General features: G+C 39.6%; 3 protein-coding genes and 1 long non-coding RNA gene across 4 annotated transcripts in view; 1 reads left to right on the forward strand and 3 right to left on the reverse strand.

Moving 5' to 3' along the window:
• tyw1 (tRNA-yW synthesizing protein 1 homolog (S. cerevisiae)) overlaps nt 1-9,260 on the reverse strand; it is a 61,264-nt gene extending 52,004 nt beyond the window's left edge. The window contains exons 1-7 of the mRNA XM_041995166.1: nt 9,043-9,260; nt 8,666-8,793; nt 8,319-8,450; nt 7,597-7,698; nt 6,569-6,763; nt 6,152-6,427; nt 4,419-4,541 (exon numbers count right to left, since the gene is read on the reverse strand). Of these exons, the coding sequence (XP_041851100.1) occupies nt 4,419-4,541; nt 6,152-6,427; nt 6,569-6,763; nt 7,597-7,698; nt 8,319-8,450; nt 8,666-8,793; nt 9,043-9,130 (1,044 nt within the window). The 5' untranslated portion in view covers nt 9,131-9,260. The remainder of the gene's footprint in view (nt 1-4,418; nt 4,542-6,151; nt 6,428-6,568; nt 6,764-7,596; nt 7,699-8,318; nt 8,451-8,665; nt 8,794-9,042) is intronic.
• Nucleotides 9,261-11,071: 1,811 nt separating this feature from the next.
• Nucleotides 11,072-14,133, forward strand: sbds (SBDS ribosome maturation factor). The gene is made up of 5 exons (XM_041995244.1): nt 11,072-11,311; nt 11,479-11,608; nt 11,690-11,890; nt 12,873-13,037; nt 13,226-14,133. Exons 1-5 carry the CDS (start codon nt 11,184-11,186, stop codon nt 13,349-13,351), a joined length of 750 nt encoding a protein of 249 aa, XP_041851178.1. The 5' UTR covers nt 11,072-11,183; the 3' UTR covers nt 13,352-14,133.
• LOC121646326 lies at nt 13,066-15,991 on the reverse strand. The gene is made up of 3 exons (XR_006011602.1): nt 15,782-15,991; nt 13,193-13,314; nt 13,066-13,079 (listed from the first exon to the last, which is right to left on the reverse strand). It is a non-coding gene; the product is annotated as an uncharacterized LOC121646326 (long non-coding RNA).
• A 1,194-nt stretch (nt 15,992-17,185) lies between these two features.
• cldnj (claudin j) lies at nt 17,186-18,748 on the reverse strand. The gene has a single exon (XM_041995245.1). It carries the CDS (start codon nt 18,736-18,738, stop codon nt 18,103-18,105), a length of 636 nt encoding a protein of 211 aa, XP_041851179.1. The 5' UTR covers nt 18,739-18,748; the 3' UTR covers nt 17,186-18,102.
• Nucleotides 18,749-19,800: the final 1,052 nt, after the last annotated feature.

Raw genomic sequence — 19,800 nt, forward strand, 5'->3', positions numbered from 1 at the left:
ATGACATGGTTGTTGGTCTGAGTATTTACTGGGATTTTCACACACAACCATCTCTAGGGTTTATAGAAAATGGTCTTAAGAAGAGAAACTATCTTGTCTGGACCAGAATGTCTTGTTGATGTCAGAGGTCAGAGGTCAGACTGGTTGGAGATGACAGAAAGGCAACAGGAAGGCAGATAATCACTGGTTCCAACCAAGATATGCAGAATAGCATCTCTGAACACACAACACATCCAACCTCAAAGCAGACGGGCTCCAGCAGCAGAAGTGGCTGGATAGCTCAGTTGGCAGGGCATCTGCTGCCCATGGGGGTAGACCTAAGATCGAATCCCACAGGGGATGAATATTAACACCTTCCATACCTAAGGGTCCTTAGGCAAGACCCTTAACGCTACTGCCTTACCACGTTCCGATGTAAATCGCTTTGGAGAAAAGCATCTGCTAAATGACTGTAGAGACTGTCTAAGAACAGGAAACTGAAGTTATGATTCACACAGACTCACCAAAACTGGATAATAGAAGATGGAAAAATGTTGTAGGTCTGACACGTCTCTATTTCAGCTCCACATTCTGATGGTAGACCCAGATGAGCTAAAATCAACATGAAGGCATGGATCCATCCTGCCTTGGCTCAACACTCCAATCTGATGGTGTGGGGGATATTTTCTTGGCCCACTTTAAACCTCTTAGTACCATTTTGGCCTTTTCAACTTTACTAAAGGCCATGGGTAGCAGAACGATAGGAGTTATGCACTTCGGACAAAAAGGTTTAGAGAAATATAACGTGTTTATTTCCATGAACAGACAAAAGCAAAAGTAAACAAAAATCAGCAAAAGCAAATGAAAGTAGACCAAACTAATAGAAAGTGGTCAAAAATCACATAACACCTAATGTCACGTCACCCAACATTGTTTGCTGGAATAAAAACCTGTCGAGCCATCTGGATGTGACATAAGTAGCCTAGTAGTAACAGACCATCAAGGTGTGTCCACAATCCAAACCTCTGTCCCCAGGTGAAATCTGCCATAATAATGTTAATCCATAACTTATTACTTAGTAAATATTACACATAATAAATAAAAGTAAATATATCTAATCAAAGAAAACAAAACTATAGAAATAGCTGCTACCGTACCAGCATGGCCTGGTTTAACCAGCACAGCCTACCTGAGTATTGTTGCTGACCATGTCCACCCATTTAGGACCACAGTGGAGCATCTTCTGATGCTACTTCCAGCAGGATAATGCACCATGTCACAAAGCTCAGTTAATCTCCACCTGCTTCCTAGAACATGACGATGAGTTCACTGGTCTCCAACGGCCTCCACAGACACCAGATCTCAATCCACTAGAGCAGCAATAGAGTCATAACTTCAAATTTTTATTCAACTTATACATTTTCCTGAAGGGGGAAAAATTAAGATAATCTTATCTTAACTATGGTTAATAACTTTTTTGTAATACTGTGATACACCCAAAAACCCACTCAAAGAAAATGACTTTTCTTTAGTTTCAGCACAAACAGCTCAATAAAACTATAAATTTTAGTCTGGTGTTGTCCCTTAAAAATAGTTATCTATAACTGTTGCTCTTTTATTACCTGCAGAGCTCCCTAACTAATTCAGTGTACATTTTATAACAGCGACTTACTTCTCCTGAACACAAGCTCAGTTTTGTTAAATGAGGGCTGTGAAAGTCAATAGCTCTTAAAGTCATACGATGGAGTGATATTAAGTGTCAGGTGTTACCAGCAGGTCACTGAGCGGACAGCCAATAAGAGTCTCTGCCATCATCTGCTGGACAAAACCAGCCAAGGTGACAACTGATTTCCAGCTCTGTTTAAAAGCTACATTATGTATTTAGATCATTATTTAGTCGTTGTAACCCAATATGTCAGTTTACAAAAAATAAAAAAGTAATAACTGGTACAATTCTTCTACCATATCTGTGAAAAACAGTAACTTCTGCTCATCAGCTGAGCGTAAAGAGCTAACGATCAATAATTCAGGCTCAAACATGCAGCTGGGCCATGTATGTGTTGTCTCTTGGCAAATCTTTGATGTTCAGGCTAATTACATCTTGCACTGACAGCGCTGTGTGACAAAATTATGCAAAAATTAACACTAATTTGTAAAGACAGAGAAAAATTATTATCCAAATGTGATGATAGAAATGAGACCAAACAGCATCCATCACGGAATACATTAAAATACTCGTATTAGTTTATCTTATAAATGAACAGATCTTCTCAAGCTCCTGAAATCATCAAAGGTTGTCTATTAAATGTAGCTTGTTTAAGCGTGCCGGAGCTCACATGTGATTCAATGTAATCAAAAAAAAGCACTGATCATATAGCCTGAAGTTAGGCACCAACAGATTACCAGCTGGAGGAATTCATTTTCCACTCAGGTGCCATTACACCACAAGAGGAGGAGGCGCAATGAGATGACCGCACCAAAAGAGTCAATCATCCCAACGGGTGGAAATAAAGTAGAAATACTGAAGGAATTCTTTTACTGCTAGTTGAATTCAGCCATTTTATATCCTGCTGATTGGAAACAATGATGGAGATTTTGTAATCAGTGTGATCATTATGTAAAAATTGTGACAGGCCTCATCACAGGATGAGTAATGAGGATGGTTCTCTTAGCAGATGGATGAGGATCTGGTACTCATGTATATCTGTGTGCCTTTGCAAACTGAAACAAAGTAGGCTGTGTGTTTGTTAGCTTATAAAGTGGGGAAGTTAAGTTACAAGTGGTCATGTGATGTAAACGGAGCCTTTACTATAAATATGAAATTATTTGTGTACCACTCTGTGGAGGCTGCTTCGACTGACTACATAGATGAATACATGACATCCACATCGTTCAGCACCTATCAAAATGTTTTAAAGAAAATATTCATATAATATGATTATATATAATAATAAATCTCATAAGATATGATAATAATGATATACATCAGTTGTCCTCAGAGACTGAATTTGGCAAATGGTGTAATACAAAGTCTATGCTGACAGATGTTCACGTTTCTTGCTACATTTTCATCTTTCCTACATTTTGTTGTTATGACCTCTAACGTTTCCAGTCGTAACATGAATGTGTGATTTTTCTGTCCCATCCTTGAATCTGTAAGTTGTTTTTGTCATTGTCACCAAGACTACCTGTAATGTGATGATTATGCGGAAGATATGACTCCTCAGTCAGTTGTTCCCACATTTTGTCCTTTAAATTGGGTAAAATTCTCCTTTTCCCTGTGTATAAATGACACTTTGTGGCATAATATTGGGTCTTTCCTTAATGTTAATGGAAGTGAAGGATATTTAATTAATTATTTTGTTTGTATAAGTTGAGGAACAATAAAAATTTGGTTATTTATGTACGAATTTCTAAGTTTACAAGCTGCTCTTAAATGCTTATCATATACAGTATAAATCAGTATAAATTTCAGAATTCATAAAGTGCACCTTAAACCGACACGAAGTCTGCGTTTTCATTTACACTGACAGATGGTGCTTTTTACCTTTTATTCAGTTGCTTAGTTTCCATTTGGCGACAACTTTACTGAGTTCAGCTGCACGTTCGTGTAGCATGACTCAGATTAGCGTCCATGTGCAGCTTCCCAGCAGCTGCTTTACGTAGATGAGGGAAGAATGTTCCTGGTGTTCTGGTATCCCTCTAGAAATGGCCTGTTCACTGTGTTTCTATATTTAACAAAGTTGCTAAGTTTAAGTTGTAAACACCGAGGAGAGCTTGCAAGCAGGTCTGCAACTCATCATGTCGCTCTGAAAAAAAGGAGGAAGATAGGGCATGGCTGCTCTGTCAGGGGGGTGAAATATTCATGCTGGCGCAGCTTTACAGAAGAAGTAGGTTGTCTAAGGCAGAGCCAGATCATTTTAATATAAATGCTACTGCCTGGTTTCATATGTCATCTAAAAAACAAAAAATATTTGAAATTCAATATTCCATCCAGCCCTAGTAACAGTTTCTTAAATTAAATGACTGAAAAAACGTAAACGTAATGACTTCCATCCCTTTACGTCCCTATAACGGGAGACTGATGATGTCTCTTTCCTCTCATTTTTCTGATTTTCTTGAGTCACCCATTCCTTACAAATCTGTGAAGTGGGCGTCCTTGAGATTACGCAAGCCTCCACTTCTCGCCTGCTGGGGTCTGGTGTCTATCAACCCATCTGCCATTTTTCCTTCAAAGACGACATTTTTTCTTTGTACTGACAAATCTTAGAATGAACGAAGCGGATGGAAACCTAATGCCTCGGTGTTTCTGAAAATAGACCCGACGTATGGTGACACCGTCAAGTTCAACGTGACTGAACAACCATCTACTGTGAAGTGATAACGAAACACACACAAAACAAAAAGTGGTGTCATCAAGCTTGTCGGCAGAGTCTGACCTTTGCTTTCTTAACGCTGCTCATGATGTTGCCCAGATCCTCCATGTCCACCACAGACCCTGACTTTTTCTCATCAGGAGAACCAGACTCGTCTTCATCACTGCTGGACTCTATCAGATCCACCTGACACAGCAAAGAGTAAAAACCACAAATGTTTGTTAAAACTATTTTTTGCATTATTTCCTCTTGGTGTTAAAAAATAAATGAATTAAATTAGACCCTAAATAAAATTAAAAAAAATATATAAATATTAAAAATAAGAACATGTGGATGCTTCATGTGTGCACTGAGAACAGGATGGAACAAACGGGGGCGCCCGAGCCACAGCTGTCAGCTCCTCTGGGTGAACTCCGGCTGAATGGCACCTCTTCAGAGTGATGCAGACAGACGAGAGAAAGTCTCAGCTAAAGCTGCATCAGAGATGTCCGTTACCATGACAACTCATCATCTGTCTGTGATGACCTTTATATGAAAACTGTGTGTGAACATATTAAATAGAAAACTGTGAATGTGTAATTTCGGGAAATTAATGAAATTTTCATATTTTGGGAAGATGGTCATCACTGACAGAAAAACATATCATGCAAGTTATACTCATAATTTTATGGAAAGTCATAAAACTGAGACTCGTCTAATAAGGTTGGATATCTGAAGAGCCCATGTAATGTCAATTTCCCTTAATCTGTGAAAGCCTGCGGGCTAAAAGTTCAATGAACGATTAATTTTTCTCTATGTAAAGTTGGGAAGAAATAATTGTATAATATCATTAAAAGAAATTCTGGAAAGATCTACACTAGGGAAGAGGCCAAAAACTCATTTTCAGTGGCCTCGAACTTCAGGGCCTGAGGCGGCAGCACATAAACAGACATGAGTGGAAATCCCAGTGTGAGCTCATCTAAAGTGGGAAGCTGCTCTGTGGTGTGAGCAATAAAAACCAGAGGGATCATCCAGCTTGTTATCAGTTTATAGTTAAAATCCAGCATCCATGATGGCTGCAGCAGCGTACGCAGCAGACGTTGCACAGCAGTGAAGGTACCATGAAAGATGAAGAACACACTCAGGTGGAGCCGCATACGGTGCCATCCAGACTTTGTAGAAGATAAACTTCATTTTTCATTATTTAACAGCATGACTGACATGAAAATATATATATATATATATATATATATATATATATATATATATATATATATATATATATATATATATATATATATGATTAAAAAATCCATTAATAAGATGCACAAAATTGCTGAGCTTAAATGATCCCATTTTACACAATCTACCAACTTCTTGGGAATCTAAGTTTGTATTTACTTTTAGTCGTCTCTGTGTGTTTCCAGCATCAGGCAGACATGGCTGGAGTCATAACAGAACAAACAGAAGATTAACTATGTGCTAACATATCCAGACAAGCTTGTGGACTGACCTGATCTCTACTGGTTTTCATCCTCTGCTTACCACTGGGTTTATTTAGGGTTTAACTGAGCAGCCACTCAAACTGGGATCTGTAAATCACTATTAAATCAGAACCTGGTAACCTTGACAAGAAAGTAGAGTTGGATTGAAAAGCCTTTCAGCCTCATCCTGTAGACATTTCCCCATGGACCCTCAGCAGGTGCAGAGTGCAGGTTATTATGGCATTTTTTTTAAATAAAAAAATAATAAATGAATAAAAGAAGTTACCCAACAAATGCAATGATGCTTATAACACTGTATTAACCTGTTATTACCTCAGAGCTGTTATCACGTGAGGCGACCTCCTCCTCGTCTCGTCTGTCTTTCTTCTTGTTCTTACAGGAACCCCCATTCTTACAGTTCCCACTACAGCTCTTCTTCCCTCCCTTTGCCAGAGCCTGGATGCGACCCAGGAATTTGACCTTCCAGGCCTGAAAGTCTGCTTCGATGCTTCCATTACGACTCTTCACCACGTTGCAGTCGCCCTCTCCCCTGGTCATGATTCGCTCTGCGCTCAGCATCCACAGCCATTTGTCCACGTTTTTACCCACCTGAAGAAAAACAGGTGGGATATGGTTTAGCTAATAAAGTGTGGCTGTACAAATGTTAGATGAAACTTGGAACTAAAGTACTGAACTGCACTGAACTGCGGAGTCAACTGGAAATGCTCCAACATAGAAACCATTTCTTACTGTGTTATAGTGACCAACGTAGACAGAGTTGCCGAGACCAAACACTGCATATCTGAGGCCTTTCAGGTAGGATTTCCCATATCTGAAATCGGTGGACGCTTCCTCCAGCCACTTGCAGAACCATTCAGCGCTCTCTGGGGGCTGTCCATCAGTGTAGGTGGCAACCAGAAACACACAGACTGACTTACTGGCACACTGAATGGAAACACAAAAAAACACAAGCTGGTGAAACAACAGAAGACACCTGTGACTGTGGTGTCATTGTTTTTGTTAAATTAATAAAAGAAAAAGCAACAACAGACACTAAAACATACTTGAGAACCAAAAACTTCCTGCTACCGCAGCATGGAGTCGATCTAAGTCAGTGCAGATTAAATGTCAGACAGACATCATCTTGTTTCTTCACTGATGGCCGAACCATGAGTCAGCATGTTAAGGGACATCATCTGCTCTGGTTCCTGCAGCTTTTTAACACCATCCTGCTGCTTGAATAAGTATTTTTCTCTCTGCTGCATGCCAGCCAGCCACAATCTTACTCAGCTCTCAGTGCAGCGAACAGGGCCTTTGCCCTCAAATTAAAAGAAGGAACACTGATGGAAATAATCCATCCATCTTCAGCCGGGCAGGAACAGAAGAATCAGGCCAGTAGAGAAAAAAAATGGCTGACTTGCATAATAACCGTACAATTTGCTGTCATGACTGCAACATAAACCAGATGTGATTTATTTCACTTTGATTAATTCTGTTCATGTTAACCTGCGTGCTCACACTGCCTGCTCTCCTGGGCTTGCAGACACATTTTAAAGCCCAAACACCCTAAAGCAATCTGTTATTACAAAGTAAACATGCTGCAGTTAACAGACAGACTAACTAGTCATTTAGTTCATACAATGTCTAAATTCAGAGTTATAGCTGTGAAGAACGGCTCTGGAGTTGGTCCTCTGTTTATATCATCATTAAACAGAACACTTTCATTATTTCCCTCTCATTTAATAACAAACAAAGCGCTTCGTTTTGGACTTTGTTACCTCCTCTGCAAGTTGATCGTCTGGATCGTAGTCCTTCATGTCAATCACCTCAGCTGGAATATCTAAACTCTTCACCTCCTCGAACAGTTCTTTTGCAAAACCCTGAACAAAGAGTTTCAGTCAGTACAAACCAGACAAATCAGGGTCATAAATTCAAGATGTAAAAAGCTGCCACTTATCTTCTAGCTTTGATTTAATCTATCATAACTTCAATGTGAAATTTGCTACAACTCATATAACGTTGGTTTATGCAAAGCTATAAAAAACCCAAGTAATCTAGTTCTACGTTTGAGTCATTTTCATTGAAGTGGTCAGATTTTGGAGGCACTATGACACAGATAGAATTTATTTTAATGCAATTATTACACTTGGCCATTGCTGCCCTCTTTGTAATTAGTATTCTACAAGTGTCGATCCACCCCTTATTTATTTATATTTTACTTCCAAGTAGCAAAACTTTCTTCTAATCCTTTAAAGTGGTCACGATCCAATAGTTCCCCAGGTTTCCTGAAGGCACCGTCATTGTGCCTGTTTTCTGTTTTCCTGGTAATTTACCAAAAGGTGAACGGCTTCTCAACACATTTCCAAAGTGCTGCAACTGAGTTGGATAAAATATCATGTCCAGGTTATTTGGCTGCAACAATTTTACAACATGTTGCATCATCATGTCAGTTTCTTAACTTCACAGGGAGGATGTTTACATTTTTAGCAGATATTTGTACCTTTGCTGTTCCAGTTTGAGAGCTGTAGAAGATTTTAACTCCTGAGAGATGAACTTCAGCATCTTTATCAGAGGTGTCCTTGATCTTTGCAGCTTTGTGGACCCACAAGTCTACACTCTCTGGAAAGCTTTTCTGCAGGCATAATAAGACACATAGTTAATGTCAAAACACAGTGCACAGTCAAGTAGGAAAAGCTTCCTTTAAATGCAAGACCTTAAAATGTCTGTCAACGTGGAGGTGCATGAATACTAAAAACTTGCTCCTACATTGGACGAAGTTTCTCAAAAACAGAAATATAGTCAACAATTACACAGAAATAATGTTAAAGAATGAGCGACTATACTCACCTTTTTCAGTGCCACCTTTAGGGAGAACCAGATCCCAAACACAAGTGCAGCAGCTGAATAGACGTACAACCTGTTGTGCCATATCAACATGAAGTAGTTCTCGATGGGACTTTGGGCATCCTGTGAGGCTGAGAGAAGAGAACACATCTGACTCCTCCGTTTCAGACCAACACAATTAATAACAATGCAATGCTTCTGTCGTGGAAGAGCACACATCAGCACGATGTAGCAAGACAACTTGATTAAACTTCTACCTTTAATAACCTGCTGCAACTGGAAGATATTGAGCGTGATTAGCAACACATGCTAGCTAATAGCCCCAGCTAAAACAACGTAAACTAATGTTTCCGTTCATTTAAAAACTTAAACAAACTCACCTTTAGTATCCACTGTAGACACATGAGCAGTGAAAAGCAAAAATATTACGAAGAGATTTGACATTGCTACAAACGGTGAAAACAACATTAACACAAGAACTCATCAGAAGCTAGTATCTTAGTAAGCGTCCATATTGGTCGACCGATGGGCACGCTGGGATATGCAGTTCTGGGTATGGTTAGTGACAGAAAACAGTTTAAAACGGCTTTTGAGCAGTTTTGTGGCAAAAGTAAGCAATAGCTGGGGGTGAGGGAAATCGTGCTTTCACATCGAACCAGGACGAAGTTTCTCTTAGTTTTAAATTTCTATCACTTTCTAGAATACTTATTGAGGTCTTATTTTTAAGGGGTAACCGGAAGCAGTACCACTCTGTTTATGTCTCTTAACGTTCTCTGCTGCGAGTCAATGTTTATACACCGTCTTCCATGCGAGAGCTTGATTCTGCACTCTTGTCCTGCTCAATTTGCTCTGTTAAAAAAAACCCGTCGTTATGATTATTGTACCTGGCGAATAGCCAAGCGACTGAATTATGACTGCAAAACAGAAAATGTTTAAAGAATGAAGGGTATTAATAATGGCCAATGATGTTTATAAGTTACACTAGTTTTATAGGACAGTTATATTATTTCTATTTGCCTATTTTTTTTTTTTTTTTTTTTACAGAAACGTGTTATTGCTCTCTTATGAACATTAATGGAAGATCATAAGTAAATTCGCCATTAGCCATCAGTGTATTTTGATAAAATACCAACGTTTCCAAGTGAATATACTCAAAAACGGCGTCACATAAAATAGGAAAGGAGAAAAGACACAACAGAACTGAGATTTATTTGTATTTTCAAGCACCTTTGTATTCCCATGTTAGCATTATCTCTGACAATAACTGAAACGTTCGCCGTTACGTGCGTGATTTACTGTTACAGGGTTATAATAAACTATATGTGATTGTGCTGCCCTCTTCTGGTTATTTTAAGAACTGCAGCATTTATGTTCAATGTAGAGTTAATGCTAATACTTTGAAAATTATCTTTCACAATCATTTTTTAAACAACACTCCACTTCTTTCTGGGAGAATTCAGTTATTTTCTGAAAAAAAGACACTTAGAGGATGCAGGTGGCACTTCAGCATATTTTCTCCTTAACAGCACTTTTGATAAACTTCTGGGACTTAACATAGATATGTTTATATCTACACAAATTAATCAATCAAATCCGACTGACAATGAGTCAGGATGTTTGATTACCCTAATTGTCTTTCTCTCTCTCTCTCTCTCTCTCTCTCTCTCTCTCTCTCTCTCTCTCTCTCTCTCTCTCATTTCATTTCTTTTTTTCTTTTTTTTCTTCCCTTTTTTTTTTTTTTTCTTTTTGCTGTCCTCATGTGGACATTGAAGGAAATGCATGAGTAAGTTTGGCATATTGCCAAGATTTCTGGGGACTGTTATGTATTTGAATAATGGGCGCAAAATAAGAAACAGAGCAAACTAAAATTATTTATTCTTGTATTATTTAGCAATGCTGAACTCACTCCGGAAGGGAGTGAAACGTTCATTTATTCTAGCTGTTTGTTTGTCTTTGCTGCCCTCCTCTGGTGATATGGAGAACTGCAGCATAATGTCTGTCAGGTTAAATTTAATGGTATGTTAAAGCTTCCTATTTTTATTTTCAAAATAAAGTTATGTACTTGTCGCACATCCAACGGGAGAGCGTAGATTGTGTTTTTAAAATATTATTTGGAGTTTGTACTTCTAAAATATCTATTTTAGCTGTTAATATTAATAAAAAGTCTTTTATTATTTCTGGTTCTCTGGGTAATACAGACATAATAGCAATACTTCCGGTACTTAGCTAGCGAGTCTTTTCTTCTTTACTACGTCAAGATTATGCTTATGATTTTATATGCCTTAATTACCAGTAATTATAAATCATGCAGGATTTGTTTTTAACTTTTGAATAATTTATTTGGATTAATAATTGAGTCCATGATGTCGAGTGAAGCTAAACGGAACTGTTCAGGTTCGATGTTTCACGGGGGACACTCATTGAAAACACGCTTGGGTGGTACTGACGACGCAGCTAATGACAGCATATTTTCTTGTTAATAGCACGTTTGACACATTTTTGTGACTTATTAAGCACAAACATGTCTATATTTACGCCAACGAATCAAATCCGGCTGACGAATGTGGCGGTGGTGCGGATGAAGAAAGGAGGGAAGCGTTTTGAAATAGCTTGTTACAAGAACAAAGTTATGAGCTGGAGATCAGGAGCGTGAGTCGTATGAAACGTTAACGTCCATAATATTCAAATTAATTATCAGCATTGACATGAACTTGTTTGTTACGAGTTAAAACAACTGATATGTCAGTTTAAGCCGTTGTTAGTTTCTTTCAGGTTATAGGTGATGGAAGTTAAACGTCTATCTTGTTTTCTTTCAGAGAGAAAGACCTAGACGAGGTTTTGCAGACACACTCTGTTTTCGTTAATGTGTCCAAAGGTCAGACTGCTAAGAAGGATGATTTGACTAAAGCTTTTGGAACAGATGATCAGACAGAAATATGCAAACAGGTAAATTATAAGAGACTGCCTCTGTTTTAAGTTCAAGGTGTATCACCATCTCAGCCCTTCTCGCTATTTGCTTCATTCCAGATCTTGGCCAAAGGGGAGCTCCAGGTGTCAGACAAGGAGAGGCAGACTCAGCTGGAGACGATGTTCAGAGACATCGCTACCATTGTGTCAGAGAAGTGTGTCAACCCCAGCACCAAGAGGCCATACACAGTCAGCCTCATCGAGCGGGCGATGAAGGACATCCACTATTCTGTCAAGACCACCAAGAGCACCAAGCAGCAGGTGAGCAGTTACACACCTGAGTTTTCACACTGATATGCAATGTACTTGTGTAGACTGGAAAAGTGATTTTCCAGTTGGAGGAAAAACATTTCAGACCTGTCTCAAAACAAAAGTAGAGCTCACCCTAACTGGGTTCTGAGGATTATTATACACAGCTCAAAGCACAAAATGTGTTGTGATTTAAGATTGAACATAAACGTTTCTCACCAGGCATGAAGACAATGTTATACAGATTTTTCTTTTTATGTTTTCACAACACTAATTTCAAACTCTGAACTAAAACATAGGGGGAAAAAAACACAATAATTAATTTAATTTTCAATATTATGAGGGCGTAATAGAAAATTAGGAGGCTTTAAATGTTTTAATTTTTGACTTGTTTTGATGCCAAACTGGCATTTATTATTAAACATTCCTGGAGATTTCATTTCCCTGCGGCGTTCTGAGGCTGAGAAACCACAGTTCACAACTCATTTTTCCATTTTGGTGCATCACTTTACAGCTGAGTTTCACTTTATGGCACCATGTCACATACTAACGAATGGATATTAATGCACTGGTCAGTTTGAATGTGCACCATGGCCGATTCATTAAAAGAAAGGCAAGAGGACATTATTGGTGGAAGAGAGAAAAAGAAAAGAGAGAAAGTGACAGAGCAAGAGATATGACAAGAGTCAACATCTTATTGACTTTTAGTGAGTAGCAAGAGCTCAGAGAAGAGACAGGATGCAAGACGGATGCTGGATTAGCAGTTGTTAGGGTAAAAATCTGCTTAAGTTAAGGGGAGGGGCTTTAAACTAGCAGCAATGGTTCTTCTAACTGAAAATACAAGCACTAGCACAGAAAAGATCATTAACATTGAAATACCATTTGAAAAAAGTAGTCATTCATAGGAGCTGAACATTAAACAGGAGAGCTTTAATGTTTTTTTTGTTTTTTTTTTTAATTTAATCTTGAGTCTAGTCTGTCTCGTTGCTCGTAGGCTCTGGAGGTGATCCGGCAGCTGAAGGAGACCATGGAGATCCAGAGAGCCCACATGAGGCTGCGGTTGCTGCTGCCAGCCAAGGAGGCCAAGAGGCTGAAGGAGAAGCTGAAACCTCTCCTGCAGGTTGTGGAGAGTGAGGAGTTTGATGAGGAGCTGGAAATGGTGAGTGTGTGGGTGTGGCTCACCAAGCACATCTGCAATAGACTGGATAAGAAGAACAGATATATTAAGACTCTGCATCCCTGCAGTTCAGCTGGATGCTCATGCTTCAGATGATTTTGGTTTGTAAAATCCTAAGCGTGCTTCTGCTTTCTCACCTTTCTACTGTGTGAAATCTTCATCACGCTCAGGTGTGTCTGGTGGACCCCGGCTGCTTCAGGGAGATCGATGAGCTGATCCGCTGCGAGACCAAAGGCCGTGGTTCTCTGGAGGTTCTCAGCTTAAAGGATGTGGAGGAGGGAGATGAGAAACTATAGTCACCCAGCCAGTCCGGACTCTGCACCTTATCTACACTAACACACTTCACTGGAACACACCGCCTATAAACTCATATAAAGGACTGTTTATGATCTGATTAACCTCAACCCTTTATTATCAGCAGCCATGTTTGAAGAATTAGTCGAACTGTGGAAGGTTTTATTTACAAGCTGTGCTTTGAAAGCAAGTTTCAGCTTTTATACCTAAACTTAATGATCAGTAGTTGTGACCTGGATTCCTTTATTTATTATTTTTATTAATGTCCGTACTTCTGGACAGTCTCTCTATTTTCTATTTTTCAGCTCTTCTTAAACCCAGTTATGTATATTAATAAAAAACAAACTTTTTTTTTCTTCCTGTGTTTATTTACTGAGATTTTTCTATATCAGAGTTTTGCACAGTTCCCGATCAAACAGAAAAACATGGAGACTTTGAACCCAAACAAGCTACATTTATATCACATTTCTGTTGTATCCATGATGGAAAAAGTGCTGAAGATATTAAAATGTGTAATTATATCTGGTCTATCTTTAGCCACAATGAAAATGTGGAACGCAGCCTCATCACAGATGTAAGTTGGTAAACAAATGTTTTTATTAGTAAAATTACAGCTGGAGTTGCACATAAAACTAAAGTCAATCAGAAATGATTTTTCCCCTCCTTTAAAAAAGAAATAATTCAGAGTTAAAACTTATTTGAAAAGTAAAGAAAGGTTGTTTTCTGTCAGATTTCATCTTTAATAGTGAAGTTGGAACAAATGAATAAAAAATGAATGAACGCAGTTAAAGTGTGTTGTTTCCTAATTTTACGGCCAATTCCTTCCTTTCTTGTTGTTTTTCCTAATAGGATCCACAAAGTCCTGCTCCACACTTGTTAAGCCTGCACATCTTACTCAGAACACGTTGGTTCATTTCATCATACATCCTATTCTTTTATTTGAAAGAAAAGTTCAGTATCAAAGACTCTAAAATCCATTTGATTCAGATATGTAACCATTAAAGATAATTTTAGATCCACTTTATGCAACCATGTGATGTAATTATAGGTTGTTTTATGTTTTTAAGTCCACCCACCTGCCTAGAGATCAAAGGTGGAAATTAGTCACTGGCTATAATTTAGCATTTTCACATGTAAATGTCCATTAATATACTATTCTTAAATAAAAAAAATTGAAATAAATTTACTTCTCAAGTCTTTACCCAGTCACGTGGTCTATGGTGTAATTAGTTAAACTACAGTACTGAATAATTTAAGTTAAAAACTGTAAAATGCTTTTTCTCTCAGTCCGCAGGTGCAGAACAATTCAGATGCTTGAAATAACATCTCATCCATTCAGATGTTTTTAAACAGCGAGACTGTTCGCTTCCGTTCAGATTTAATATGAGCCAACACCACCTCTTCCTGCTGACTTTACTTGCTTAGTTTTGCTTAATTCTTGACATTTAAAGTCGAGAAAGTCGAAGATAATCAAGATTTATCTTTGCGCATGTGAGGTCTGGGTTTGGGTAAAGCAAACTGAACTGATGAATCTCAGTGGAACCAAAATCAAACCAGTGTTGGCTGTATGTCAGCAGTTTTATATTTCAGTGACCTTCCTCATTAAGCAAATGTCTTTATCCAAAGCAACATACACTGAAGAACAACGTTCAAGCTTCACCGTGAGAAACCCTGGCTCATGCACTGGGTGCCAAATAGGTTACAAGAACAGGTACAGAGGTGGAAAGTAAGTGCAGTTCAGGCATGTTTGAGTGTCTTTCTTAAACATGTTACAAAAGGTTTTCCACAAAGAAATAAGCTTCAAGAAATTCTTGAAGTTTAGGAGAGCATCCCTGCTCTGGTCAGGTCTGGAAGCTTGTTCCATTATCACGAAACTTCCAGTGAGGAGAGTTTGGACTGAAACTGTCTTGTTTAGGGATGGCATGCCCAGATGACTTTTCTGATAGGAATTCAGTGATCAAACAGAAAAAAAACAAACACTTTCTTAAATCCTCTTATGGAGAGATGGTTGAAAAATACATTTGTAAGTTGAATTTTGGAAATGAGAATTGATTGTTAAAACAATTAGATGAAATGTTTTCAGTTTGTTAGAAATGAAACAACACAGAAAATCCAGGTTTAGTCCTACACAGTCCTACATTCCTGAAAATAAAACCCATCACAACTAGTGCTGTGACTGCTGTCTGAAGTTAAATCCAAGTCAAACAAATGCATGATGATACATGTGCGGCCCCATTTTTTCCTCAGCTGGTACTCTATCCATCCATTTCACATGAAAATGATTCTGCAGTTTAATCTCACACACCCAGTTAAAACTTTCATGTCAGTCCTCTCAGGTGGGCTCTGATCTGCGTTCGTACTGGCTGTGTGTGAATGTAGTCCTGTTGATCCTGCTCAGTGGGTGACTTGCATCCTCCTCTAAATTTGGGTACCTGCTGTTTTCAGGTTGCTCCGCTCGGCTTTCAGCTGTGGGGCATCTGGTGGTCAGAAACGCCCCACCGGCCACCATCAAGGCAAAGGAGATCCATCCAAGATACAGGGCAGGCCCCCAGTCTCTCCTCAGCAGCACAGCACCCTCCAGTGGCTGACTCGTGTGATGGCACGTCCAGGCTATGGGAACCAGCATCAGGATTCCTGACAGAACAAAAGCACTACCAGAAAACACTTTGATCTGTCCTCGCCTGGGGACCAGCAGCAGCCCCAACGCTCCAATCACTGCTGCAAAAGCCCCAGCTCCGATAGCCGCCATGATGAGGGCTCTCCACGTCCGAAAACTTCCAGAAAGAGACAAAAGAGACTGGTAGAAGGAGCAGTGCAGGCTGCCATCATGGGCCAGATCCCAGTGATCCCATTCTAGCCACACCCCATCCCAGTAGGCAGGCAGAGTAGCCGTGGAGTTGTCCAGTGTGCCGCTTACCTTCCACAGGGCCAGGCAGCGGGTCAGGATGGAGCACAGCCAGCCTGCCAGGGCCACACCAAAGGCAGCGAGCTCCAGCTGCCTCTCCATGACTCCAACCGGTCTCGTCCTCCTCTTCACTGCAGGCCCAGCCAAACCAGACACAGCTGGCAGGAGAGCGCAGTGGGGTGGGGTGTTTTTTTAGTGTGTGTGTGCATGCATGCCTGAGGCAGAAAGAGTTTGTGTGTGTGTCTGTTTTGCATGTGTGTTCAGAGAGGGGAAACCAGTTTTCTGGTATTATTGTGACGAAGATATTGGCGTGGCTGCAGCTGGGTGGAGGGAATGCCCTGTTTGCTCTGCCATGGTTTCAAAACAATCCCTTTCTCTCGGTTTTTTCATCGAGGAAAGAACAAAGATTTCACTGTGCTCCAACATTTCAGCTGCTCGGCTTTAATTCTAACAGGAAATTTCATTTCAAGTGTCTCAAGTAAATTTAGAAAGTTCCCTCTAAATGCATCAAGCAGAGCAGAATATCATTACTGTGAACTCTTTTCATTAGCAAGTTCTTACTGGTGTTGATGTTTCTGTTCTTTCCAGCTGGAGTGTAGATGACTCATCTGTAAGTTACTGGGTCCAGAACTGACTACAGAACAAGGTTTCGAATGACACAGCTAACCCTTAGTTTTTATTTGTGCAATGCAAACATACATTTCACAACCAGGTAAGCTTCTAAAATGGAAATTATTTTGTGTAATTTCACTTAAAAAGTGGCTAAAATGGGGCTGATATAATTTTCTACAGAATGAAACATGTACATTCAGCTACAGGATTATACTCTATACTCTGGGTTAATCTGAGAGGACTTTGAAAAAAGATTTAGAGATTTGTTCAGAGAAACTGAAGCTACAGTGTTTAAAACCTGAGATTAAAGGCCAAGAGAGAAAATTTCCACATTTTATTGCTTCAGGTGCATCTTACAATGATTTCTAATCACTTTGTACATAATTCCCAACAATGACAAAAACATTTAATATCATTTAACTGATTTAAGGAACAAGGATTAAACCATTTGGCTACAATTCCCAGTGACATTTTTGGATAAATCAGGCACTGAGCAGCAGCTCAGTAATCATGTCATTATGTTTATTCTAACTGAATAACAACAAAGTACAAAGTAATGTTGCTGCTTAAACCCAACCAGGAAGTGATGGAAATGTTTCAGCATTTAAAACATTTAAATCTAGACGTTATCATGTCTGGGTAACAAGCTTATCCACCCAGGCTTAGTTTGCCTGGAGGTAAGTCTAAATACGCCCAGACACGGCTCTGTGGTGGTGCCTTGCATATGCACGTCTACTTGTTAATGCATTCGGCAGTGTGGGAATGGTAAACCAGGGCAGCAGTGACTCAGATCACTGCCGACGGCTTCAGGTGAATGCATGTCTGTGTGTCTTTGTTTAACATTAACCTCATATCCTTCAGTCTGCCGGCACTGAGAGCTACGCAAGAGTAAAATCAAGTGTGAGAGCCCTCAGCAAGTTAAAGGAAACATGCTTTGAGTTTTGACAGAAAGGATCAGGAAACGGTTTAAAGGACAACACAATAGCTGTATTTGAGGCAATAAACCCATTAGACCTGTTTTGATTGGAGGATTGTTAAGAAACATCCAAACCCAAGGTCTTTCTGGCTTGAAGGTGCCATTGCTGGTAAAGGTACTTTAAATACAAAGAAAAGGATGTAAATACTTAGCTATCTATGTAGATATGTGTGATGATAAAACATGCATTTAATCTATGTAAAATATTTATATTGTCCTTAAGTGTCCTTGCTCTGATTTTTGAGCTCTCATTCCTGACTTTATACATAATTCTTGATGGCGTAGCTGCTGCGGGTGGGTGTCTTGGCCATAATGTACCCACTAGAACGGAATCTGGCCCTTTGTGGTGGGCAGTTCATGCACAAAATGACCCCTCCACAGAAAAGCAGCCCGGATGTCACAAAGCCAATGTAAATCGCTGCTCCAAGCTCTTTCTTCAGCACCTCTGGGACTCGAGGGTTGTGAAAATCAGTAATGATGCTGTTGGCTGTCCAAGAAACAGCAACTATAGTGGTGAGGGCTGCCAAGCAGAAAATGGCCCCAGAGCTGAGCACCACCCTGGCCTTGATCTGAGGGTGGCTCAAGCAGTTGGTGCAACGTGCTCCTAGGATGAAGATGAGAAATCCCAGGCATCCCAACACATTGCTGATGCAGATGAGGCCACGAGCTGCCTGGAGGTCTGGAGACAGGTCTAGCAGGGCATCGTAGAGTTTACACTGCATCTGACCTGTATACTCACTGACACAGGTCATCCACAAACCCTCCCAGAACACTTGCATGACCACAAGGTGGGTGCCGATGAATGCTGTGACCTTCCACATGGGCAGAGCGCAGATCAGGATGGTTCCAGCAACGCCTGTCATGGAAAGACTGATGCCCAGCTCCTGCAGAGCCATGGAAGACACCCCAGAGTCTTTCACCCTGTGAAAAACAGAAGGTTGACAAGATCAAACAGTGTGAATTTATTCAGGTAGGATACCTGTAATCCTTCATGGCATTATCCTGGTGGGACTCATATGACATGTCTAATTGAGATGAAGAAATGCAGTAATTAACAAATAATGTAAACCTGATATTTAACGAAGTAAACAGGATAAAAACACCATGCTAAACAACTGAGCTGAAAGGTCTAATTGGTCTTGTACTGATATGTTCCACAGAATAGTTTAAAGAAAATCTGTTTTTTTTGTTTGTTTGTTTGTTTTTTGTTCTTCTGTCAGACATTATAAAAAATACATGTACGGGTATTTCACTAACGGACACAGAGCTCCACTAGGTGGCAGTGTGACAAAAATTGGACCGAGTGCTCTTTAGTCATCATTGTTTAATCAGCCTCTTGCCTCGCCTCAACAATAGTTTTATTTTTTATGCTTTGCAGTCTGTACAAAAGAAATGTACTTATTTCTTTCCCATGAGTATTCACACAGCAGTGTCTTGACTGAAAGGAGTGTGTGGTGAAGTGGTGGGGTTAGGAGTTGGTCAGCTTCAGACAAACCCGACTTAGTTGGGTTAAGGGAAAATTAAATGTTAGATTACTAGGTTCAGTGTTCACTTAGGTTCATTCTTGGCTTTGAAAAAGAAATCCAGCATTATTGGAGGGAAGGAGGAAAGAAAGAGATTTTTGGCACATGTGAGTCAATTCAACACTTTGTTTACTCTGATTGTTTTGTAGATTAAAAAAAAACTCTCTCCTCTGGGCGTTGGTCATGATGGGGTTGTAGAAATACCTGATAATGCTGTTTATAGACCTGCAGCTGATTATTCAGCTACAGGTGGTTCAGATCTCAGCTACCAGACTTGTAACTACAACCAAAAAGAGAGAGCTAATTACTTCTTTTAGACTCTTTGCACTGGCTTCCAGAATGTTTTAGAATTGATTTTAAGATTTTACAATTGACTTTTTGTGGAGTTTCACAACTATATGGGCCTGTGTGAAGTCTGAGATCCTCTGTCAGACA

The sequence above is a fragment of the Melanotaenia boesemani genome, chromosome 9 (assembly GCF_017639745.1).
Source record: "Melanotaenia boesemani isolate fMelBoe1 chromosome 9, fMelBoe1.pri, whole genome shotgun sequence".
NCBI classification, from domain to species: Eukaryota; Metazoa; Chordata; class Actinopteri; order Atheriniformes; family Melanotaeniidae; genus Melanotaenia; species Melanotaenia boesemani.

Coding starts and splice junctions, on each gene's coding strand:
- sbds (XM_041995244.1), top strand. CDS start 11,184: ATGTCTATATTTACGCCAACGAATCAAATCCGGCTGACGAATGTGGCG. Junction 11,609..11,689: donor AGACAGAAATATGCAAACAG/GTAAATTATAAG, acceptor GCTTCATTCCAG/ATCTTGGCCAAAGGGGAGCT. Junction 11,891..12,872: donor CCAAGAGCACCAAGCAGCAG/GTGAGCAGTTAC, acceptor CGTTGCTCGTAG/GCTCTGGAGGTGATCCGGCA.
- cldnj (XM_041995245.1), bottom strand. CDS start 18,738: ATGGCTCTGCAGGAGCTGGGCATCAGTCTTTCCATGACAGGCGTTGCT.